Source organism: Cynocephalus volans, chromosome 10, assembly GCF_027409185.1.
Source record: "Cynocephalus volans isolate mCynVol1 chromosome 10, mCynVol1.pri, whole genome shotgun sequence".
In the NCBI taxonomy this organism is placed as follows: domain Eukaryota; kingdom Metazoa; phylum Chordata; class Mammalia; order Dermoptera; family Cynocephalidae; genus Cynocephalus; species Cynocephalus volans.
In genome coordinates, this window is record NC_084469.1 from 99,792,512 (window position 1) to 99,816,104 (window position 23,593).

The 23,593-nt window shown below is 44.1% G+C and overlaps 1 protein-coding gene and 1 non-coding gene across 2 annotated transcripts; both read left to right on the top strand.

Moving 5' to 3' along the window:
* Positions 1–12,217: 12,217 nt before the first annotated feature.
* On the top strand, positions 12,218–14,983 carry LOC134387546 (C-type lectin domain family 4 member G-like). The gene is made up of 9 exons (XM_063109994.1): positions 12,218–12,272; positions 12,567–12,677; positions 13,036–13,089; positions 13,276–13,338; positions 13,520–13,624; positions 13,912–14,001; positions 14,162–14,310; positions 14,419–14,534; positions 14,845–14,983. The coding sequence occupies exons 1-9, from the start codon at positions 12,218–12,220 to the stop codon at positions 14,981–14,983; spliced, it is 882 nt and encodes a 293-aa protein (XP_062966064.1).
* An 8,005-nt stretch (positions 14,984–22,988) lies between these two features.
* TRNAI-GAU (transfer RNA isoleucine (anticodon GAU)) lies at positions 22,989–23,062 on the top strand. The gene has a single exon. It is a non-coding gene; the product is annotated as a tRNA-Ile (tRNA).
* Positions 23,063–23,593: the final 531 nt, after the last annotated feature.

Sequence of the window (23,593 nt, forward strand, 5' to 3'; positions counted from 1 at the left end):
ATATTTTAAGGCTGTGATGTGAAAATTTTTCTGTGATAAAGTATTAAATAAAAAACACAAGTTTGCATGAAAAAAAAAGAGAGCTACTCTTTTTATAGATTAATCCTGTTGTGACCTTTAATTAGTCCAGCAGTTAAGTCCCTAGGATTTAAGTCCCTAGATAAATGACCATGGCTTTATAATGCTGTTAACTTTTACTCTTGCTTTTAATATTTACAGGTCTTATATCTTTATTTTCTCTTATTGCACTGGGAGAAATAAAAGGGACACTGTTATATCGTTCCTGATTTTACCAAATGTGGTTCTCCTATATAACTATTAAGACATTTCTGTAGGCTTGTGGAAATTGTCCCTTATCAAACCAGTATCAGTTTGCAAGGGCTGCCATAACAAAATGCCACAAACTGGGTTGTTTCAAACAACAGAAATTTATTGTCTCACAGTTCTGGAGGCCAGAGGTCTGAAATCCAAGGGTCAGCAGGGCCATGTTTCCTCTAACACCTGTAGGGTAGAAGCCTTCCTTTCCTCTTCCCAGCTTCTGGTGGTTTCTGGCAATCCTTGCTGTAGCTTGGCTTATAGACACATCACTCCAATACCTGTCTGTTGTCACATGGCTTCCTCTCCTCACATCCATTCCTATTGTCTTCATTCTACATCTCCTCTTCTTATAAGGATGTAGTCATACTGGGTGAGGACCTGCTCTAATGACCTCAGCATAACTTAGTTATATCTGCAAAGGACCTATTTCCACACACGATCACATTCACAGGTACCAGAGGTTAGGGCTTCCATGTATCTTTTTGAGGGACACAATTCAATCCCCTGCTAGTGCACATCTCTGTTTTCTTCTTCATTTTACCAAAAATGGTTCTTCTATTTCACTATTAAGATATTTCTACAAAAAGTTGGTTTTTTGAGAAGATAAACAAAATAGACAAACCATTAGCCAGGTTAACTAAAAAAAGAAGAGAAAAGACCCAAATAGCAAAAATCAGCAATGAAGAAGGAGACATCACAACTGATACCACAGAAATACAAAGAATTATTAGAGATTATTATAAACAACTATACACCAACAAATTTGAAAACCTGAAGGAAATGGGTAAATTTCTGGGCACACACTTCCAAGACTGAACCAAGGAGAAATAGAAAGGCTGAACAGACCAGTAACAAGCAATGAGGTTTGATATGGGAGGTGCTCTGTTGTCCTGGGCTCAGGTCTCAGGACACGCCTCTGGCTTTGCAGCCACTCCCTGAGGTCTCAGGATATCTCCTCAGAGATATCCCTTGGAGGAAAGTTACTGTTGCCACTTAGACCTATTTTTAGCACCAACTCGGGGAAAATGAGACCACAAAGGGCTGGCTTATGCAATCCACTGGCTGGGCATGCTCAATAGAGAGCACAGAATATTCTTGAATATGCCCAGTGCACATAACTGGGAGCCACCCTCTAAATTGAATATTCATTAGAGAAACTGTAAAAGCCAAATCCTAGCCAAAGGCAAGTTTGTTGCTCACTTTCCTGGTGGCAACTGGCAACCTGCACTTTGCTGGCTGAGGTGTGTATATTTTACTTTGTATCTAACTTACTTTCAGCAAGCAGCTGCTCATTCTCTTGAGCCAGCCTGCACTTTGTACTAAACTTTAAGTATGTTTTTCTTGCTTTTGTTTAGATTTGATGTGTGTACTGAACTTACTTTTGTGTGAAACTTGGTGTGGGCCCTGCTCAGTCTCTGCAGCATGCCACACTCTCTCTGTGAAACCTGTATTCCTCATCTGTTATATTAAACTTGTTCTCGCTTTTCACTGTGACTCTGCCCTTGAATTCTTTCCTGTGACTGAGTCAAGAACCTGGTAAGAGGACTGGGCGGGTTGAGGCCGACTGTTGGGCCCCCCTGGACCCTACCTCCGACATCAGATTGAAGCAATAATCAGCAGTCTCCCAACAAAGAAAAACCCAGGACTGGATGGCTTTACTGCTGAATTCTACCAAACCTTTAATGAGGAATTAACACCAATTCTCTTCAAACTATTCCAAAAAATGGGAACAGAGAACATTATCCCAAACTCATTCTGTGAGGCCAGCATCACCCTGATACCTAAATCAGACAAAGATACAACAAAAAAAGAAAACTACAGGCCAATATTTTTGATGAACATAGACATAAAAATCCTCAACAAAATATTAGCAGACAGAATAGATCAAACACATCAAAAAAATTACCCAACATGATCAAGGTGGGATTCATCCCAGGGATGCAAGAATGGTTCAACATATGCAAGTCAATAAATGTGATACACCATATCAGCAAAATCAAGAACAAAAACCATATGATTATCTCAATAGATGCAGAAAAAACATTTGACAAAATTAAACATCCCTTCATAATAAAGACTCAGCAAATTAGGTACAGAAGAAATATCTCAGCACAATAAAAGCCATATGCAACAAACCCACCACCAATATCCTCCTGAATGATAGCTTTCAGCTCTTCCCTTAAGAACAGGAACAAGACAAGGATGTCCACTCTCACCACTCCTATTTAACATAGTATTGGATGTACTAGCCAGAGCAATCAGAGAAGAGAAAGAAATAAAGGGCATCCAAATTGGAAAAGACGAAGTCAAACTGTCCCTGTTTGCAGATGACATGATCTTATATATAGAAAATCCAAAAGACTGCACACACAAAAAACTTAGAGCTGATAAACAATTTCAGTAATATTGCGGGATACAAAATCAACACTCAAAAATCAGTAGCGTTTTTATGCTCCAACAACAAACTAGCAAAAAAAAAAAAAAAAGAAATCAAGAAAGCAAGCCCACTTACAACAGCCACACACACACACACACACACACACAAACTGGTAATAAACTTAACCAAGGAGGTGAAAGATCTCTGCAACGAGAACTACAAATCACTGCTGAAAGAAATTAAAGAGGATACAAAAAGATGGAAAGACATTCCATGCTCTTCTACTGGAAGAGTTCTACAATTCTACAATATACAGATTCAATACAGTCCCCATCAAAATACCAATGACATTCTTCACAGAAATAGAAAAAAACAATTCTAACATTCTAATAGAACAACAAAAGACCCTGAAGAGCCAAAGCATTCCTGAGCATAAATAAATAAATAAAGCCAGAGGCATTATATTACCTGACTTCAAATTATACTACAAAGCTGAAGTAACAAAAACAGCATGGTACTGGCATAAAAACAGACACTTGGACTAATGAAACAGAGTAGAGAACCCAGAAATCCACCCACGTACATCAGCCAACTGATCTTTGATAAAGGCAACAAGAAAATACAGAAGACTGCCTCTTCAATCAAGGCACAGGGGAAACTGGACATCCATATATAGAAGAATGAAATTAGACCAGTACCTCTCGCCAGTACCAAAATCAACTCAAAATGGATTAAAGACTTAAATAATAAGACCTCAAACTATAAAACTCCTAAAAGAAAACATAAGAGAAACACTTCAGGATTGGGCAAAGACTTTATGAATATGACCCCACCCCCCAAAATAGACAAAAACCCCATAAATGTGATTATATGAAACTACAAAGCTTCTGCACAGCAAAGGAAACAACAGAGCAAAAAGACAACCTACAGAATGGGAGGAAATATTTGCAAACTATGCATCCAACAAGGGATCAATAGCCAGAACATATGAGGAATGCAAACAATTTAACAGTAAAAAAACAAGTAACCTGATTTTAAAATGGGCAAAAGAGCTGAATAGGCATTTCTCAAAGGAAGACATATGAATGTTCAACAGACCCATGAAAACGTGCTCTACCTCACTAAGCATCAAAGAATTGCAAATCAAAACCACACTGAGATATCATCTCACCCCAGACTGGCTATTATCAAAAAGACAGAAAATAACAAATGCTGGGGAGAATGCGGAGAAAGGGGATCCCTCCTACACGTTGGTGGGACTGTAAATTAGTACAGTCATTATGGAAAACAGTATGCAGGTTCCTCAAACAACGACAGATAGATCTTCCATATGATCCAGCAATCCCACTGCTGGGTGTATACCCAAAGGAATGGAAATCATCATGTCGAAGGGACACCTGCACTGCAATGTTCATCTCAGCCCTATTTACAATAACCAAGAGTTGGAGCCAATCTAAATGTCCATCAACGGATGACTGGATAAAGAAAATGTGGTATATCTACACAATGGAATACTACTATGCCATAAAAAAGAATTAAATTCTGCCTTTTGCAGCAACATGGATAAAGTTAGAGAAAATTATGTTAAGTGAAATAAGCCAGGCACAGAAAGAGAAATACTGCTTGTACTCACTCATAAATGGTAGATCAAACAAACGAACAAACAAACAAACAAAAAAACAAAAAACCAAAATAAATAAAAAAGAAAAGAAAGATACAACAATCACAATACTTTGTTGAACTTTCTAAAAGAGAGAACAGAATGGAGGCTACCAGAGGTGGGAAAGGGGGTGATGGGGTTAGTGACAAATTGGTAAAAGGCCACAAAAAATGATTACATTGTGTAATGTGGAATACGCTAATTATCCTGATCTGAGCATTGCATTTTGCACACGGGTACTGATATTCAATGCTGGACCCCACAGATATGTACAATTAGGTTTCAATAAAAAAAAAAAGGTAAGATGTTTCTGTAGGCCCCTGGAAATTGCTCCTTATCAAATTAAGACAGCTTTGTCCTGTTCTTTGTTTACTCAAAATTTGTTTTCTTGTGTTTATCTTTTCTTAAAAGAAAAATGAGCATCATATCTCCCAACTGTAATATGTAGAGGACAAAAACAAGGTGCGGAAGGATATAGACCACGTGGTCACGTTTTTATAAAGCTTTCAGATGTGCAAAATAACCCAGTATGTTGTCTGTGGGTACGTGCATAATTAAAGTATTTTTAAATATGATGTTATCCAAGTTTGGGAGGGCAGTTGCATTGGGGAAGGAAAGAAAAAAATAGGAACAGAGAGGGGTTCATTCCTAGAACATCCACTCTTTTTGCTATAATTTATTTACTTTTAAGAGGATCTGAAATAAGTGAAGAAGGGCTGGCTGGTTAGCTCAGTTGGTTAGCGCACAGCCTTGTAACACCAAGGTCAAGGTTTCAGATCCCCATGCCAGCCAGCTGCAAAAAAAAAAAAAAAAAAGTGAAAAAAAATAGGTGAAGATGTCAAAACTTCATAAAGCTGAGTAGAAGCCATATGGCTTTTCATTTTTTTTTTTTGCATACCTATTTGTGCGGTTAATTTTTTCATAATAAAAAGGCAAAGCCAAAATTAACAGCAATAACCAAAGTGTAACATGCCCTTTGCATGGAGCTGAGTTCCCTGGTTATAGTGACCCTCCCATTTCTACAGAGAATGGAGACTACGGAGTGGTCCTGGCCTTGGAGCTGAATCCTGGGACGTTCACCTTCTTCTCACATTAGTCCAAACCCCTTGTGCCTGCTATTCAGGTCCTTGCATGATCTGGCCCCAGCTGATACCCCAGCCCCAGTCTATTGCCCCTAAGTTGGTCCCAGCTTCTCCAAAGAGTCCTTTTCCCTCACCTACCCAATCTTTTGTATTGATACCATTTTGGGAACATTCTTTCAACTACCCGTGTTCTCCAGAATAATTCTGACTGCTTGTCCAGGCATCACCTCCTCCAGGAAGCCCTCCTGAGTCCTCCCGGCTCAGTCAGTTGCTTCCATGTGGTCCTCATAGTCCCTGGACTCCCCAGATTCATCACATTGTTTTAAAATTCCATGGTTACATGTTCTGCACCCCCCTGGGCCCCAAGAAACAGGACTCCTTTCCCTGTCCTGGGCCAGGGCTAGAGGTTTGTGGTCTGTGGTGAGGCTTGTATGTCAGACTTCTTTTCTCCCCTCACTTCCTCTGCACAGGAAAAGGCATAAGCAGCCTTGGACAGCTCCACCCTGGTTCCCCAAGACACCCTCACCTACAGGTATGTACAACAGAGACTCACTTTCCTGCCCCCTTGCCTATGCCTTGGCTGTGCCCTGTGCCCTTTTTTTTCTGCCAACACCAAACATGTCCTTGAAAGCACCATTCCAATGCTATCTCTTCCAGAAAACCTCCTCCAATCCCCCAAATGAATTAATTCTTTCTCCTTTATAAGGGCTGAGGAATCAATTCCATCTAAATCCTTGCCCAAGAATGTATCCTGATGGTTGCCTTAGACAGAGATCGTGCAGTCCTTGTGGGATTTTTTGGTTTTCCTCTCTGGGTACTACCATTCTTGAGAGTACCAGAAGGAGGATGTGCCCCTCCAAAAAGTTCTGTGCCACAGCAAAGTCCCACTGCTAAGGCAGATGTCAGTGCTTGTTGACGCAGTCTCCGTTTCTGATGACAAAGGTAAGATGAGTCTTAGGACTCGGAAAAGGAGACTTCTAGGAAGAGGAGCAGGGCTCTCCCATTTTTTTGGAAAATGACCTTCCTCAACCCCTCATTGTCCTTTAAGCATTGCCGACATTTAATGTTTAACCTCCCTCTTGTACTTGTTTAGCCTCAAATACTCCACAAAGTACTTGGGGTGTGTGTGTGTGTGTGTGTGTGTGTGTGTGTGTGTGTGTGTGTGTGTGTGTGTGTGTGTGTGTGTGTGTGTGTGTGTGATGGGTGTGTGTGTGTGTGTGTGTGTGTGTGTGTGTGTGTGTGTGTGTGTGTGTGTGTGTGTGTGTGTGATGTTTGATTCTAAAGTCATTTCTGCTCTTCCCAACTGTAAATCACAGATCTGGATATGTTGCTCCTGTACAGCTAGTTAATTACTGATTTACTTCAGAGTGCTACCCAGCAAGTTCTACTTATTGCCTGCTCAAGAGCATGTAGATTACCCCCAACTCCACTACTGTAAACAACACTGTGATGAACATCCTTGTAAAATAAACATCCTCTTTGAAGCAACCCTTCCATTTTCAAAATATCAGAGGGCATGTACATCTTAATGTCACTGCATACTTCCAGATTGCTTTCCAAAATTATAGCTAATTTACACTCTCAGCAGCAGTAAACAAAAGTTCCCACTTCCCAACATCCTCACCAACACTTAATACCATTCACCTTTTAAATGTTTGCTGTTTTGATTGGTATAAGGTGATATCTTATTACTTCTGCTACAATTAGTAGAAATTAAGCTTTCCTCAAATTCATGCTCAATCTTCAGTCTTCTCTGAATTGCCTCTTCATTGTTTTGGGCCATTCTTCTATTAATTTTATTGATTATTGTCTTTTCTTTTTCTTTCTTTCTTTTTTTTTGGCTGAAATATTTTTGCATGTCCCAGAAAGCAATCACTTTTTGGTTATATATGTGGCAATTATCTCTTCCCAGTCTGATACCCACCTTTTAATTTTATCTGTGGTGTCCTTGGTTTGACAGAGACTCTCAATTTTGATATGGCCAAATGCCTCTTTTCTTCTCCTTGCTTTGGAATCAACTTCAAGAACCTTTTCTACAACTCTGGCACACAGTGATATTTGCCTGCATTTTCTTCAGTTAGCTAACAGTTTTGTCACTCATCTTTGGCTCTGAGATACATCTAAAGACCGCCTTTGCATGTGATATAAAGGAGGGGTTTAACTTATTTTTGCTCCATACAGTGAACCAGTTTTCTCAAATCTATGTTCTGTATAATCCAATTATATCAGATTATTTCCTTTTGGTGTGATTGCCTCTTCCTGTACCAAGATCCTACTGTTTTTTTAAATTAACGTTTTATTGTGATATGGTTTACTGTCTGGTAGGTGGCGTCTTCCTATATTGGTTTTGTCCCAAAGTTGGCTTACAATATATAAAAATTTACTCTTCCACATACATTTTTTAAAAAGTTTGCTAAGGCACTGGCTGGTTAGCTTCACTGGTTAGAGTGTCGTACTGATAACACCAAAGCTCAGGGTTTGGTTCCTGTACCAGTCAGCCACCAAAAAAAGCAAAATAAGAAAGATAAAGGAAAAAAAGAAAGAAAGAAAAAGTTTGTTAAGGTTTTAAAGAAATCAAGGTGGAATTTTGCTTGGTTTGTAATTACTTGCATTAAAATTGGGAAGAATCAACACCTTTACTATGTTAATTCATCTGACTTCTGGGAACATTAGATATCTCTATTTATCTAAATTATTTAAAAATATCCTTTAATAGAATTTCATTTTTTTTCCTCTGGACAGAAGGTCTGCATTCTTTATTGCATTGGTTTTTAGAAACATTACAGTTTGGGTTGCTGGTATAAATGTCTTCTTTTCCACTATATTTTTGGTCTATTGTTTCTATTAATGTTGGTAAAATTATCACTTTGTTAGGCTCTTTTGAATTGCAATATTTTATTGTTTTAAAATAATAATTTTTTTCTCTTCCTTTCTAAACCTTATACCTTTTACACTTTTTTCATGTCTTATACCTTTTGCTAGGATCTTTAATATTATGCTAAACAGTAGTGGTGATAATGGCACACTTGTGTTCTTCCTGATTCAATCCCCTCACATTGTGCAGGTGGAGGTGGAGAAGGCTTGGGTCTAGCCCTGCTGTCAGTGGCAAGTTTCTTTAGAGTTGGAGCCTGCCTCTTGAGTACCATCTGAGGCAGGAGGGGTTGGTGGGATTCAGAAAAGTAAACAGAGATACAAAAAATGGTGGAAGACAAACTAAGATTTATCCAGCCAACAGGAGAGTCCAAAATGGTCATCCAAACTGAAGAGCCAGATGCAGCATAAAACCAGGAATGTAGAAATCAGGGAGGGACTATGTTACTCTCTGGGCTGGGTGCCTTTTTAAAATGTTAGTTCTTCAATCACCTGTGTTATTTCTTCTCAATTAGTGTCTGTTTAGGCTTTCTATTTTTACTTGGATTAGGTTTTTTTAAGAAACTTTTTTTTTTCCAGATCTTTTAAGTTTATTGCAATATGAGCACACACAGTGTTTTCTTAAAATTATTCTAATTGCTCTACTAGTTTTGCTGTATTTCCTTCCAACCAAGCATTGGCAAGGATGTGGGGAAACTGTGACTTTCATACATTGCTGGTGAGAAAAGAAAATGCTACAACCACTTTGAAAACTTTTAGGTGTTTTCTTAAAAAGTAAAACACACACCTACCATATGACCCAGCCATCCACTCCAAGGTATTCACCCAAAGAAATAAAAGCATACATCCACACAAACAGTTGTACACAAATATTTATAGTAGCTTTATTTTTCATAGCCAGAAAGGAGAAACAACCCCAACATCCATTAACAGGTGAATGTATTAATAAACTGTGGTATGTCCATACAATGAAATACTACTCTGCAATGAAAAAGAATAAATTATTGATACATGAAACACCATGGATGAATCTCAAAATAATTATGGTGAGTGAAAGAAGCCAGACTCAAAAGGGTACAAACTGTGTGATTCCATTTATATAAAATCCTGGAAAATGCAAACTAGTCTAATGACAGAAAACAGATCAGTGGGTGTTGGGCGTAATGGGGGGAAGAATTACAAAGGGGTACAGGGAAACTTTGTTGGGTGATGAATACATTCAGTCTCTGGATTATGGCGATGGTTTTACAGAATGTATATACACACATATATGTGTACTTCAAAATATTAGTGGAAAAATAGAATTAAAAGATAATATGAATCTTTCCATGAGCCTTTTGAAGACCTTTGGTGTGTGCATGTCTGTGTTAAAACTCATCAAATTGTGGACTTTCAGTATGTACTGCTTATCTTACATCATGAATGCCTCAAGAAAACTGTTTTTTAAAAGTATATTTGGAAAAATAAATGAAGAAAACATTTCCGGTTAAAAATAATCACAGCCCTATGACTTACTGAGACCAAGGGGTCCCAGTCACCTGTGTTCACGGATCAAGTTCATTTTTAAAGGAAGCCATCGAGCCTGTTACTCTGTGTGTGTGTATGTGTGTGAGAGAGAGACAGTGACAGACATCTCCAGGTATCCACTGAAGCTCACAACTGCCCCTACCTCTCAGCCAGTTTCTCTCCAGAATCTCAAACTCAGGGCTACTTGAAACATGCTAAAAACATACAACAATGGCGACAGCCATTTGTTTTGAGATAAGACCAGACCGCTGCTACTAAGACTGTGCCTGGCCACGAAGCCATCTATCCTCTGCCTCGTGGCAGAACATTGCTCCTGTATTGCTGAAAAGTTCCATGGGGACTTGCTTCTACGTGTTGCCCCCACCCCCACCCCCAGAGATTCTTCTGGAAGAGTTGGTCACATGTCTCTGGGTGTCTGGCTCTATGCCCTGCTGCAACCAAGCAACAGCTGCATTATCAAGAGTCTGGTGCCCTGGTCTGAATCTTGTGTACAAGCTTTGACTCTTAGATTATATGTTTCCTGCCTTACCCCCATGTGTAATCTGTCTTTCTTTTTTAAAGTCTTTGTTTGTTTTCATTTTATTTTGTCATAAATATCTCCTTCATCTCTTCCTGGAAAAAAGCAGGAAAACAGAAATTGAATAACATTTTAAAATAAAATGTGGATGATGGTTACTATTTCTGAGTGTTGTTGAAAGGCTCAAGAAGATGGAGTGTGATTATTTATCTACAAGAGGGGCTGGGACATCCTAGTCAATGCTCAATTAAAAAATAATAATAAATAACAGATTATCTAGCCATGTGATACCCTGAGTTGCTGGAGGGAGTCACCTCATCAAGAAGAAAGCCCTCAACAGATGTGTTCCCTGGACTTCGGACTTCCCAGCCTTTGAAACTGTAGTGCAAGGAAATTCACACCAGGGGAGGAACCTTGAACTGATGGGAAACTGAAGCTGGCGGATACATGATCCAATCCTACCTGTCAGATGGCAAATCGTGTTCGATGCTTCTCAGATGTGACACTGATAATCTAACACCACATTGACCTTCCTCCTTTCCCTCTTTCACTCTCCCACTTACTCACTTCTGTCTTCTATGATCACAGACAAATAAAGTATCTGCACTCAAAAAAAAAATTATTTTTTATCTTCTCAGCAAGGCTCGCTCTGGTCACCCTACCTCCTGCCCATTGCCCAAGCCCCAGCCCGCCCAAGCCCTTTATCCTACTTGACTTTTTCTTCCTTTCACTGTTTTCATAGCACTTTTAAAACTACCGTTTTAGGGTTCCCACCCTTTGCACTACTGACACTGGGGACTGGATCATTCTTTGCTGTGAGGGGCTGTTCTGTGTATTGTAGTGTTTTGAGCAGCATCCCCGCTCTCTGTTCACTAGATGCCAGGAATACAGACACACACATACACACACCCCAAGTTGTAACAATCAAAAATGTTCTAGGCATTACCGAAAGTGCCCAGAGTGATAATTGGCCCTGATTTAACCACTGTGCTATATAACTTACTTTTTAAATTATGTTTATTACGTTTAGCATGGGGTCTGTCCCCCTCTGTCCCCCACTGGAATGTCAGCACCAAAGAGGAAGGGATTTGCTTATTTTGTTCACTGATGCAGCCCCAGATCTCAGATCAGCGTCTGGCATATGGTAAGTGTTCGACACTTGTTGAAAGGATGCATGAACATTAGTGTTCCACGTGCCTGAGATGCTGCTGGGTTTGACGTGCATAACCTCACTTCCTTATCACAGCGTCCCTGTGAGGGAGCCCCTGCCACTGTCCCCCTTTTCACAGAGGAGAAGCTGAGGCTTCTAGGAGCTCATACTACACACACCCCCAGCCTCCCACCCACCCAGTAGTAGAGTCCAGCAGCTTAGCTGAGCACCACCTCCGCAAACATCTCTTCCTGCCTTCTGCTGCAAAGGGATTAAATTAAAGTCAGGGTCAGACCCAGCCTCTGGCAGGCACCTGCAGGGGACTCGAGGAGGGAAGATGAACTGTCCTGGTGGCCACGCCTGAGGGGTCTTTCTCAGGAAACAGCAGGGCTCAGAACTTGACCAGATTCAGCACATCCATATCAGGAGGAGGCCCAGCCCCAGGCCTGCAGGAGATGGGGGCCAAGCTGCAAAGAGAAGCCACCAGCACCAGCCCGGGCATGTAGCTGCCACTGTCAGGACAGGGAGGCTGGAATTGCCTCGCCCCACCCAGTCCAGCCCAGAAACGGCCCAGCCCTGTGACTGGTCAGTGGGTCCCTGTTACCAGGATTTGAGGCACAGGAAATGGGAAGAAAGGAAAGGAGAGTGGGTGGGGCCAGGGTGGGGGTGGGTGCTAAATTTATATCTCTGCTGAGGGCTGGGCACCTGCACCACCATGGACACCGACAGGTACAGCAAGCTTGGCAGTGGGTCCCAGGCGTTCCACGGAGGTATGAGTAACAGGGACCCCCGTGGCCTCCCTTGGGTCCCTTCCTCCAGAACTCTCTGGTGTTTGAAAGGGGAGGGAGGGGAAGAAGCAAGTGGAATCCAGGTAGTGGTGGCAGGACAGACACCACAGGACACAGAGCCAGTTGGACCTGGATCCAAATTCCACCTCTGCCACATAAAGCCTGTGTGACTGTGGACAGGTTACTTAACGTCTCTGAGGCTCCGTTTTCTGGGAGGAACCCAAGCATCCCGGGCTCAATCCTGGGGTATCCAGCAGTCCCTCCATGTTCTCCCAGGGCACCGCGGAGGCTGGGAGCACTGCAGGCAGAGACCCCTTCTCCTGGCCCTGGCTGTCCTGGTCACCACAGTCCTGTGGGCTCTCATTCTGAGCATCCTGTTGTCCAGAGGTGAGTGACCCCTTAATGGGGAGAGGTTGTGTGTGGCCCTCCTGGGGACACAAACCTCCTCCCTTCAGGGCGCACCAGCTGGGTCGGTCGTGCACAACTGGCTGGGTCTGAGTGTGAGCACGTGTGAACAGAGTGCGTGTACATCTCCGGGCTGTGTGCACGCCCACGTGTGTACACGTGAGGGCATGCGTGGGTGTGCACGTCTCTGTGTGTTTCTCTTTATCAATGTGTGAGCATTGCCTGCGCTGTACACCTGCCTGCCCCTCTGTGGGTCCCAAGACGGGGGACCCCGCAGCCCCTAAGCCAGGGGAGGGTTCCGGAGCCCCCCGGCGGCGCCTGCAGCAGCCTCTCTCCGCAGCCTCCACGGAGCGCGGGGCGCTTCTCGGCAGCCAGGACCAGCTGAGGACAAACGGTGCGTGCCGCGCGGTGGCACCTGGGCCCCCGGGGTGTGCGCGGCGGGAGTGCCTGGGACCCGGGAGACAGGGTAGTGGGGAGGTGGGGACCTTACGGTCTTCGCGGCTGTCTGCATAGTGGGGAAGGTTGTCCCTTGTATTTCCCCGTGTGACCGGGAGTGTGCGCGCGCGGGGTATCCTTCCAGTCTCCAAGCAGACGGCGGTGATCGATACCCTGGGGGAGGACATCAGGGCCTGCAATAGCTGCTGTGAGAGGGGTTCCATCCCGAGCCTGGTGGCTGGGGGTGGGCTTGTGGGCGGGATGGGAGGCGGCCCGGGGGCGGGGCTTACGGCGGGTGGGGGCGTGGCTGGCTGGTCTCCGAGGTCCCGCCCCTTCCTCGCCTTCTGCGCCCCCCTTTCCCTCCACCGCCCTCTCCCTGCCAATCCCAGGCTTGGGGACGCGGGCACAGCTGCAGACAACGCACGCTGATATTTTGGAGACGGAAGCCAAGTTGATCGAGCAGGAGAGCGCCCTGAAAGAGCTTCGTGAGCGCAGTGAGTGCTGGGCTTGCCTTGAACCCCGAGCCCCGGCCCTGTCCTGTGATCCTGCCCCCGACCCCCATCGGGCCCCCCATCCTGACTCTGACCTCTGGCCTCTGACCTTGACTACAACTCCTAACCCCAGGCACACCTGGATCCTGACAATCCTCGATCCTGACGTCCTTCTTGACCCTGGCTCCGTCTGTGAACTGACCGTGCACAAGGATCATGACCTTTACCTGGTTATGAGCCTGCTCCTTACCTTAATCCCAGCTCTAATCGCGACTCCTTTCACCTCGCAGTGACCCAGGGCTTGGCAGAAGCGGGCAGGGACCGCGAAAACATCCGCAATGAGCTGTTCCGGGTGCTGGAGGCCATCAGGTTCCAGAACAGTGAGCAAGACGGGCTGGGGTCAGGGAGGCAAGTGGACCCTGTTCGTGGGCCTCGAGCTTCCAGGATCCTCCCTGCCCGCCTTTGACCTCTGTCCAACAACTCCCCCAACCTCGTCCACCCGGTAGCAACTCCACCTCTCTGACCCTCACCACCCTGCAGGCTCCTGCAAGCAGTGCCCCGCCTCGTGGCTGCCCTTCGAGGGCTCGTGCTACTTTTTCTCAGTGACGCAGACCACTTGGGGGGAGGCGCAGCGCCAATGCGCGGGCTCCGGCGCTCACCTGGTGATCGTTGGGGGCCTGGATGAACAGGTGCGCGCGGGGAGGCGGAGTTCACCTGAGCGGGCGTGGCCCAGGCGGTGGGGTGGAGCGGGGCAGACCCTAGAGGCTGGGGCGGGGGGCGTCTTTTGCTTCTTCCAGGGCTTTCTGACTCGGAATACACGTGGCCGAGGTTACTGGCTGGGCCTGAGGGCCGTGCGCCACCTGCGCAAAATTCAGGGATACCAGTGGGTGGACGGAGTCCCACTCAGCTTCAGGTGAGTAAAGGGCTCCAGGAGAGATTTGGGGAGGAGGACAGGTAAGAACCTAGAAGAAGTGCTTCGGCCAGATTTCAGGGACTCGGCTTGGGCTGGATTATGAGAAATGGGCAGGCTGGGACCCAGGAACTGGCTGAGGTTTCAATTCTCGGCATTAGAAAGTTGTCTCCCCGTGCATGCTCAAGTTAGGTACTCAGGGTGTCTAGGATAGACTCAAGCTATGAACAGTCGAGACCCTGGAAAGGAAGGCTGGACCCCAGATCCATTCTCAGCCTAGACTCCACGCAATATCCCCACTCAACCATTGCAGCCACTGGAACCAGGGAGAGCCCAATGACGCTATGGGGCGCGAGGACTGTGTCATGATGCTGAGCTCAGGGCTGTGGAACGATGCGCCCTGCGACAGCGAAAGGGATGGCTGGATCTGTGAGAAGAGGCTCAGCTGCTGACCCCGCCCAGTGCCCCGCAGCCACGCCACTGCCTCACGCGGTATCACGGTGTCACATGGTATGCCTCGCTCCATCTGGGCTTCTGGCGCCCACTGCCAAAGACTTTTTTTCCATCCACCACTACTGAGAACCACCCAGCACAACTCACCTTGTCCCGTGCCTGCGCTCAGGGACCTCCGCTCCAAGCTCATCACAACCCCCCACACAGTGACCTACCCTAACCTCTATCTGCTCCAAAATTTCCTCCCCTAAATTCAGGTGATTTGACCCTACCTCTCTCTACAACCACAGTCAAGAGACTGAGGGATGGAGCGGTTGGGTTTTCCTGCATTTTCCCCCACACTGGGAGCTGCCTTTCCAGTCTGAGGGAGCATCAATAAACATTTGAGAAATAAATCTCTCTCCTGGCTCTGGCGGGCTGTTCTAAGCTTTTTCCCAAAGACACTGATATGATCTCTGTGAGTGACACCTGATCTCTGTGGTGACCTCTGACACTGTGATGCCCCCAACCTAGCGGGTAACCTGCTCTGGGCCAGGAGGACTTGAAGGGTGAGGGCAGTTTCCCATTCAGCACTGTGACCTCCTTAGCACCTGGCACAAGGCTTGCATCAGAGGGTGCTGGGGACACAGAAATGGGTCAGACCCAGTCCTTACCTCTGGACCTCCTCATTCTGGTGTGGATGGGCACAGGAACAATGTGGCCAGTGATGTAATGAAGGGATTAATGGAGGAATGACACTTGGTTCATTTGGAGGAGCCATCTTTGTCTTTGGGGAAAGGGACTGTGCTGAGATACTGCAGTGGTGGTCCTGTTTTGGGAGAAGACTGTCACCCCATTTTGGAGATGACAGGCAGCCTGAGGCAATGCCCTGGGGCAGGTAGGAAAGAAGCTGACCTGATTTGATGAGCAGGTCCCTTCTGCCCTGGGCACCTAGGGTCCGTGACCATTGTGTGGGGTGATCAGGAAATACATACCAAAGAAGATGGACTTCCCAGGAACAATGGGATTTTAGCAGGTGAAGCTGGGGAAAAAAGGCTTTGCCAGAAGAAGGCCCAGCAAGAGAAAGGCCAGGAGGTTGGAAGGTGTGGAGGATGGCTGAACTCATATGGGGCTGTGGGTGGCATAGACTCTGGCTTTATCAACTGGGGACTTCTGATCTGAATTCACCCCGCACTCTCAAAGTATGCTGCTTCCATCCTGTGGACCTGGAGGCTCTCTGTGAATTTCCAGTGGAGACAGGTCCAACTGAGGGGAGTGACAGGCTAGCAGCTTCTAGTTCTGTGCAGAACTGAGTCCAGAACTACAGGCTGCCCGCTGTGACAGCATTGACTGAGCAGGAAGAGGTAAGAACACCATCCAAATTGCCTGGCCAGATGGAAGTCTTTCAGCACTGAAACCAGCCAGCCCCCAATCCTCCTCACTGCAGCCCAGGACCAGGCACCCCAAAACCCCAGGATCCATCTGACTTGCCCAGTGGATTGAACTCCAGACTGATAGATTTCCAGACCATTGCGAGGAGGACTGTATGAGTTTGCTGCTGCTGCTGCTGCTGCTGTAACAAGTTTCACTGGGCTGCAGTCAAGGATTTGCTAGGGCCAGGGTCCCTCTGGAAGCTCTAGGGAAGAACCTGTTTCCTTGCCTTTTCCAGCTCTTAGAGCTAAATTCCTCACATTCCTTGGCTCCTGGCTCTTTCTTCCATCTTCAATGACAGTAGGGTGGCATCTTGCTTCTGTAGTCACATGGCTTTCTTCTGTGTCAAATCTCCCTCTGTCACTTTCCTATGGGAACACATAAGGACAACAAGATAATCCAGGACAATGTCCTGTAATTCTGCAATGCAATCCTACCATTAACCATGTAGAGTCAGTGCAGACCCCACCCACAGGTTAAAGGCATAGTACCCAACAAGACTGTCCTCACTCTAGACACCAGCTGCAAGTTTGGGGGTCCCCAGGCCACCCACACTTCTGACCAACTGACTACAAAATACCATAGATTGGGAGGCTTAGAAACAACAGAAATTATTGCTCACAGTTCCAGAGGCTGAGAGGTCCAGGATCGAGGCGCCAGCAGATTTGATGTCTGGTGATGGCTTGCTTTCTGGTTCATGGATGACGTCTTATTGCTGTGTCCTTGCATACTAGAAGGGGCAGGGTGGCTTTTGGGGGCTCTTTTATAAGGGCGCTAATCCCATTCACGAGGACTCCACCCTCATGATGTAATCACTTCACAAAAGCTCCATCTCTAAATGCCATAACCTTGAGGATTAGGTTTCAATATATGAATTCTGGGAGGACAGGAGCATTCACAGCATACCAGCAGCCTCTGGAAGTTAAATAAGGCAAGAAAATGGATTTTCTCGTAGAACCTCCACAGAGATGCAACCCTACCAGCATCTTGATTTTAGCCCAGTGAGATTGGCATCAGATTTCTGATCTCCAGAACTATGAGATAAATTTGCCTTTTCTTAAGCCACTAAGTTTGAGGTAATTTGTTTCAGCAGCCATAGGAAACTAGTACAAGACCTTACCTGGAACTCACCCATAACAGGACAGTAACTACTTACAACATAGTAGCAAAAACCTGGGACTATTTTGTAACACACCTTAATAGTTCTGAAAGTTCACTCCCATGGAAATAATGCAACTCAATAAAAGCCACTGTAAACTCTCCTGTAACCAACTTTTAACATCTGTAATATGGGAGTCACCACTTGGGATGTCTCTGTAACCCCCTCTTCACCCAACAATACACACATGTAACTGATCTTATCTGGGGTGGCCGTATGTCTCTGTCTTGAACAATCCTGGTTTGCATGTGCTCCAGCTATAATTCTTCTGCTTTAAAAAGAAGTTTTAAGGGCTGTCTGGTTAGCTCGGTTAGTAAAATCAGTGTTCAAGTAACCTTGAACCAAGGTCAAGGGTTCAAATCCCCATACCAGCTAGCTACCAAAAAACGAAGTAAAAAAAGTTTAAAGATCAACTCACTTGAGGTGTAATTTCTATAAGGTAAAATGCACCCATATATTACATCTATTAGTAGTATAGCTTCTATCAAAAAAAAATATATATATATAGAATGTAACAAACGTTGGTGAGGATGTGGAGAAATTGGAACCTTTGTGCATTGTTGGTAAGAACGCAGAGTGGCGAAGCGACTATGGAAAACAGTATGGTGGACCTCAAAAAATTAAAAATAGAATTACCATATGCTCCAGGAATTCCATTTGTGGGTAACTAAAAGAATAGAAAGTAGAGTGTTTGTACTCCCATGTTCATAGCAGCACTGATGTCAGAAGCAGGGTCTGGGGGGCCTGATCGTCGGCCTCAACCCACCCTGTCCTCTCACCAGGTTCTTGACTCTGCCACAGGAAAGAATTCAAGGGCAGAGTCACAGTAGAAAGTGAGAACAAGTTTAATACATAAGAAATACAGGTTCCATGGAGAGAGTGCCGCCTAGCTCCAGGGACTGAGCAGGGCCCACACCAAGTCTAACACAAAAGTAAAAGTTCAGTACAGACATCAAGTCTAACACAAAAGCCAGAAAAACATACTTAAAGTTCAGTACAAAGTGCAGGCTGGCTCAAGAGAACGAGTAGCTGCTTGCTGAAATCAAGTTTGATGCAAAGTAAAGTGTACACATCTCAGCCAGCAAAGTACTGTTGCCTCCAGGAAAGTGAGCAACTACCCTGACTTCAGCTGGGATTCAGCTTTTATAGTTTTTCTATCTAATGAATATTCAATTAAGGGGGTGGTTCCCAGTTTTATGCACCAGAATGTTCTGTGCTGTCTACTGAGTATGCCCAGCCACTGGATTGCATAAGCCAGCACCTTGTGGTCTCATTTTCCCCATGTTGGTGCTAAAAATAAGTCTAACTGGCAGCAGTAACTTTCCTCCAGGGGAGCGCTCAGAGGAGGGGCCTGAGACCTCAGGGAGAGGCTGCAAAGCCAGAGGCCTGTCCTGAAACCCAAGCCCAGGGAAACTGAGCACTTCCTGTATCAGCATTATTTACAATAGTCAAAGGTAGAAGCAACCCAAGTGTCTATAGATGGATAAACAGATAAACAAAATACGGTGTATACATGGAGTGGAATATCATTCAGTCGTAAAAAGGAAGGAAATTTTAACACATGCTATGCATGACATGGGTGAACCTTGAGGACATTATGCTCAGTGAAATAATCCAGCCACAAAAAGACATATGGTATGATTTCATGTATATGACATCCCCAGGGTAGTTAGATTCATAGAAAGTTGAATGGTAGGTACTGGGGGGAGGGGGGAGGGGTAGTTTTTATTTAATGGGTAAAGTTTCCATTTTGCAAGATAAAAAAATTCTAGAGATTGGTTGCACAACACTGTGAATATACTTAACACTACTGAACTGTATACTTAAAAATGGTTAAGATGGAAAATTTTTATGTATATATTACCAAAACTTAAAATTTGAATAAAATTGTTTAAATACACCCATTTCAAGCTTACAATTCAATAAGTTTAGACAAATGTATACAGCTATATAGCCATCATGACATTCAAGATATAAAATATTTCCATCAACCCCTAAAATTCTCTTCTGTCCCTTCTGGGACAACCCCCAGCCCTGCCCAGGCCCCATTGATCTACTTTCTATCACTACTTTTTTTTTGTTTGTTTGTTTGTTTGTTTGTTTTTCTTAATTTTATTATGTCGATATACAATGTGGTTGATTATTGTGGCCCATCACCGAAACCTCCCTCCCTCCTCCCTCTCTCCCCTCCCACCCAACAATGTCCTTTCTGTTCACTTGTTGTATCAACTTCAAGTAATTGTGATTGTTATGTCTTCTCCCCCCCCCCGGTTTTGTGTGTGTGTGTGTGTGTGTGTGTGTGTGTGTGTGTGTGAATTTATTTATTAATTTTTAGCTCCCACCAATAAGTGAGAACATGTGGTATTTCTCTTTCTGTGCCTGACTTGTTTCACTTAATATAATTCTCTCAAGGTCCATCCATGTTGTTGCAAATGGCAGTATTTCATTCGTTTTTATAGCTGAGTAGTATTCCATTGTGTAGATGTACCACATTTTCCGTATCCACTCATCCAATGATGGACACTTGGGCTGGTTCCAACTCTTGGCTATTGTAAAGAGTGCTGCGATGAACATTGGGGAACAGGTATGCCTTCTACTTGATGATTTCCATTCCTCTGGGTATATTCCCAACAGTGGGATAGCTGGGTCGTATGGTACATCTATCTGCAATTGTTTGAGGAACCTCCATACCATTTTCCATAGAGGCTGCACCATTTTGCAGTCCCACCAACAATGTATGAGAGTTCCTTTTTCTCCGCAACCTCGTCAGCATTTATCGTTCAGAGTCTTTTGGATTTTAGCCATCCTAACTGGGGTGAGATGTTATCTCAGTGTGGTTTTGATTTCCATTTCCCGGATGCTGAGTGATGTTGAGCATTTTTTCATATGTCTGTTGTCCATTTGTATATCTTCCTTAGAGAAATGCCTACTTAGCTCTTTTGCCCATTTTTTAATTGGGTTGCTTGTTTTCTTCTTGTAAAGTTGTTTGAGTTCCTTGTATATTCTGGATATTAATCCTTTGTCAGATGTATATTTTGCAAATATTTTCTCCCACTCTGTTGGTTGTCTTTTAACTCTGCTAATTGTTTCTTTTGCTGTGCAGAAGCTCTTTAGTTTGATATAATCCCATTTGTTTATTTTTCCTTTGGTTGCCCATGCTTTTGGGGTCGTATTCATGAAGTCTGTGTCCAGTCCTATTTCCTGAAGTGTCTCTCCTATGTTTTCTTTAAGAAGTTTTATTGTTTCAGGGTGTATATTTAATTCTTTAATCCATTTTGAGTTGACTTTAGTGTATGGCGAAAGGTATGGGTCTAGTTTCATTCTCCTACATATTGATATCCAGTTCTCCCAGGACCATTTGCTAAAGAGGCAGTCTCTTCCCCAGTGAATAGGCTTGGTGCCTTTGTCAAAGATCAGATGGCTGTAGGTGTGTGGGTTGATTTCTGGATTCTCTATTCTATTCCATTGATCAGTGTGTCTGTTTTTATGCCAGTACCATACTGTTTTGGTTATTATAGCTTTGTAGTATAGTTTAAAGTCAGGTAGTGTATGCCTCCATCTTTTTTTTTTTTTTGCTCAGCATTGCTTTGGCTATGCATGGTCTTTTATTATTCCATATAAATGTCTGGATAGTTCTTTCCATTTCTGAGAAAAGTGTCTTTGGAATTTTGGTGGGGATTGCATTGAACTTGTATATCACTTTGGGAAGTATGGACATTTTCACTATGTTGATTCTTCCAATCCAAGAGCATGGGATATCTTTCCATCTTCTTGTATCCTCTCTAATTTCTCTCAGGAGTGGTTTGTAGTTCTCATTATAGAGATTTTTCACATCCTTGGTTAACTCAATTCCTAAGTATTTTATTTTTTTGCTATCACTACCTTTTTTGTTGGTTTTGCTTTTGGTTTTGGAGGGGGGGTATTGGCGGCTGGCCAGTACAGGGATCCAAGCCCTTGACCTTGGTGTTATAACACTGTGCACTAACCAACTGATAACTTCTATCACTATTGATTTGACTTGTTGTTTGCAAAATTTCATATACATTGGATCATACCATAGACACGTTTTTCCTCTCTTGATATTTTCTCTGTGCATGATGTTTTTGAGATCTATCTATGTTAGTATATTTCAATACTTTGCTCCCCTTTCTTTTTCCTGAGTCATTCTGTGGTCAGACTATAATTCATGTATCTGTTCACCTGTGGATGGATGTTTGGATCGTTTCCATTATGAATACTATAAATTAAGCAGCTGTGACTATTCTGACACAAATCTTTGCGTGGATCTTATAAGTTTTCACTTCTCTTGGGTAAATACTTAGGAGTGGGACAGATAATAGGTGAACATGTAACTTTATAAGAAACCAACAAACAGTTTCCCAAAGTGGTTGCCCCATCGTCCCCTCCCAGGTTCTGATTGCTCAGGGAGGGGATTTCTTAACCCAGGAGAGACTTCAGCAGTTCTGACCCCAGGTGGAGGGGTTTATTTCAGAGCAGGTCAGAAGGGGAGGAAGTGAAGCCAGAAGTTGAAACTGATCAGGGAGGAAGGCAGGAAGCAGGCAGTGCTGACACGTGCTTGATAACAAACATGTTTTCGTGGGATGATAAAACTAGGGGCCTGGGAAGCAGGGTCCAGAGGGTCTCTGATCCTTGGAATTCGAGCCCTAAGGAAGGAAGCAGGAGCCTTGAACGAAGATAAGGTGATGGGTTGGTGACTCCCTGACAAGGAGGGGTCTTTTGGAGGCACAAAAGATGAATACTGGAGGGCTGCTGCTTCCGTCAATCAAACAGGAGGTTGGCCAGAGAGGCAGAGAGGATGGAAAAGCTGGAGGTAGGTAAGTCTAAGCTGGTGGTAGAGCAAGTCTCCAGTAAGCAAGGGACAGTTTCATTCATGCAATCATCTTCTCATCCATAAACATTTCTCTGGCACCTGTTCAATGCCAGGCCCTGGAATTCCAATGGAGAACAAGGTCAAAGTCACTTGACACACAGGAATCTGAAAAACCATGGGCTAAATGGAAACAGCTTTCCACAAAATACTGTAGACTGTATGAGCCTCTTTCTGTGAAGTTCTAGAACAGGCAACACTATTCTAGGGTGGGAAAAAAAGTGAAAACGTGGCCTGGCAGCAGAGGTTGAGGACCATGAAAGGACTTTCTGGGGTGATATTCTGTATATTGATGAGTTTGAATTAAACAGGTAAATGTGTTTGTTAAAAGCTGAGAGAAAACACTTGATTGTACGTTTCATTCTTCATAATTTTCATTATTTTTTTAATCAACAAAAATTGTATATCTTTATGGTGCACAACGTGATGTTTTGATATAAGTATACATTGTGGAATGACTAAATCAAACCCGTTAGCATGTGCATCACCTCACATACTAATTTTTGTGTGTGCGGTGAGACACTTAAAATCTACTCTCTCGGGGTCTGGCCAGTTAGCTCACTTGGTTAGAGCGTGGTGTTGATAACACCAAGGTCAAGGGTTCGATCCCCTTACCAGCCAGCCACCAAAAAAAAAAAAAAAAAAAGTAAAGAGAGTGGAAAACAAATGTTGATCTCGGGAAGTACTCATGTCTGTAACTTACTTTGAAATGTGTAAAAAAATAAGATGAATTGAAGGATGGTAGAGGGACGGATGGGTGGAGAGATTTGTGATAAGGCAAGTACTGAAATTATTAATTCTAAAATGCAATTCTTCTGCATGCTTGAAAGTTATCATTTCAGGGCTGACCGGCCAGCTCACTTTGGAAAGCGTGGAGCTGGTAACACCAAGGTCATGGGTTTGGATCCTCGCACTGGCCAGCCACCAAAAAAAAAAAAAAAAAAAAAAAAGTTGTCACTGTGAAATTTCGAGGTTCAGATTGTAGTTGCTGACCTCCTGGGGCTCACAGTCTGGTGGGGAGAAGAGGAGGTGTTAAGGACAGATAAAGGTAAGCTCATGTGGTGAGGTTGGAGGTGGAAAATTCTGGAAAAGGAACTCCCTCTGCCCCCAACTTCGTCCGTAGGTGGTAGGGTTGGGGAGGGAAAGTAGGAT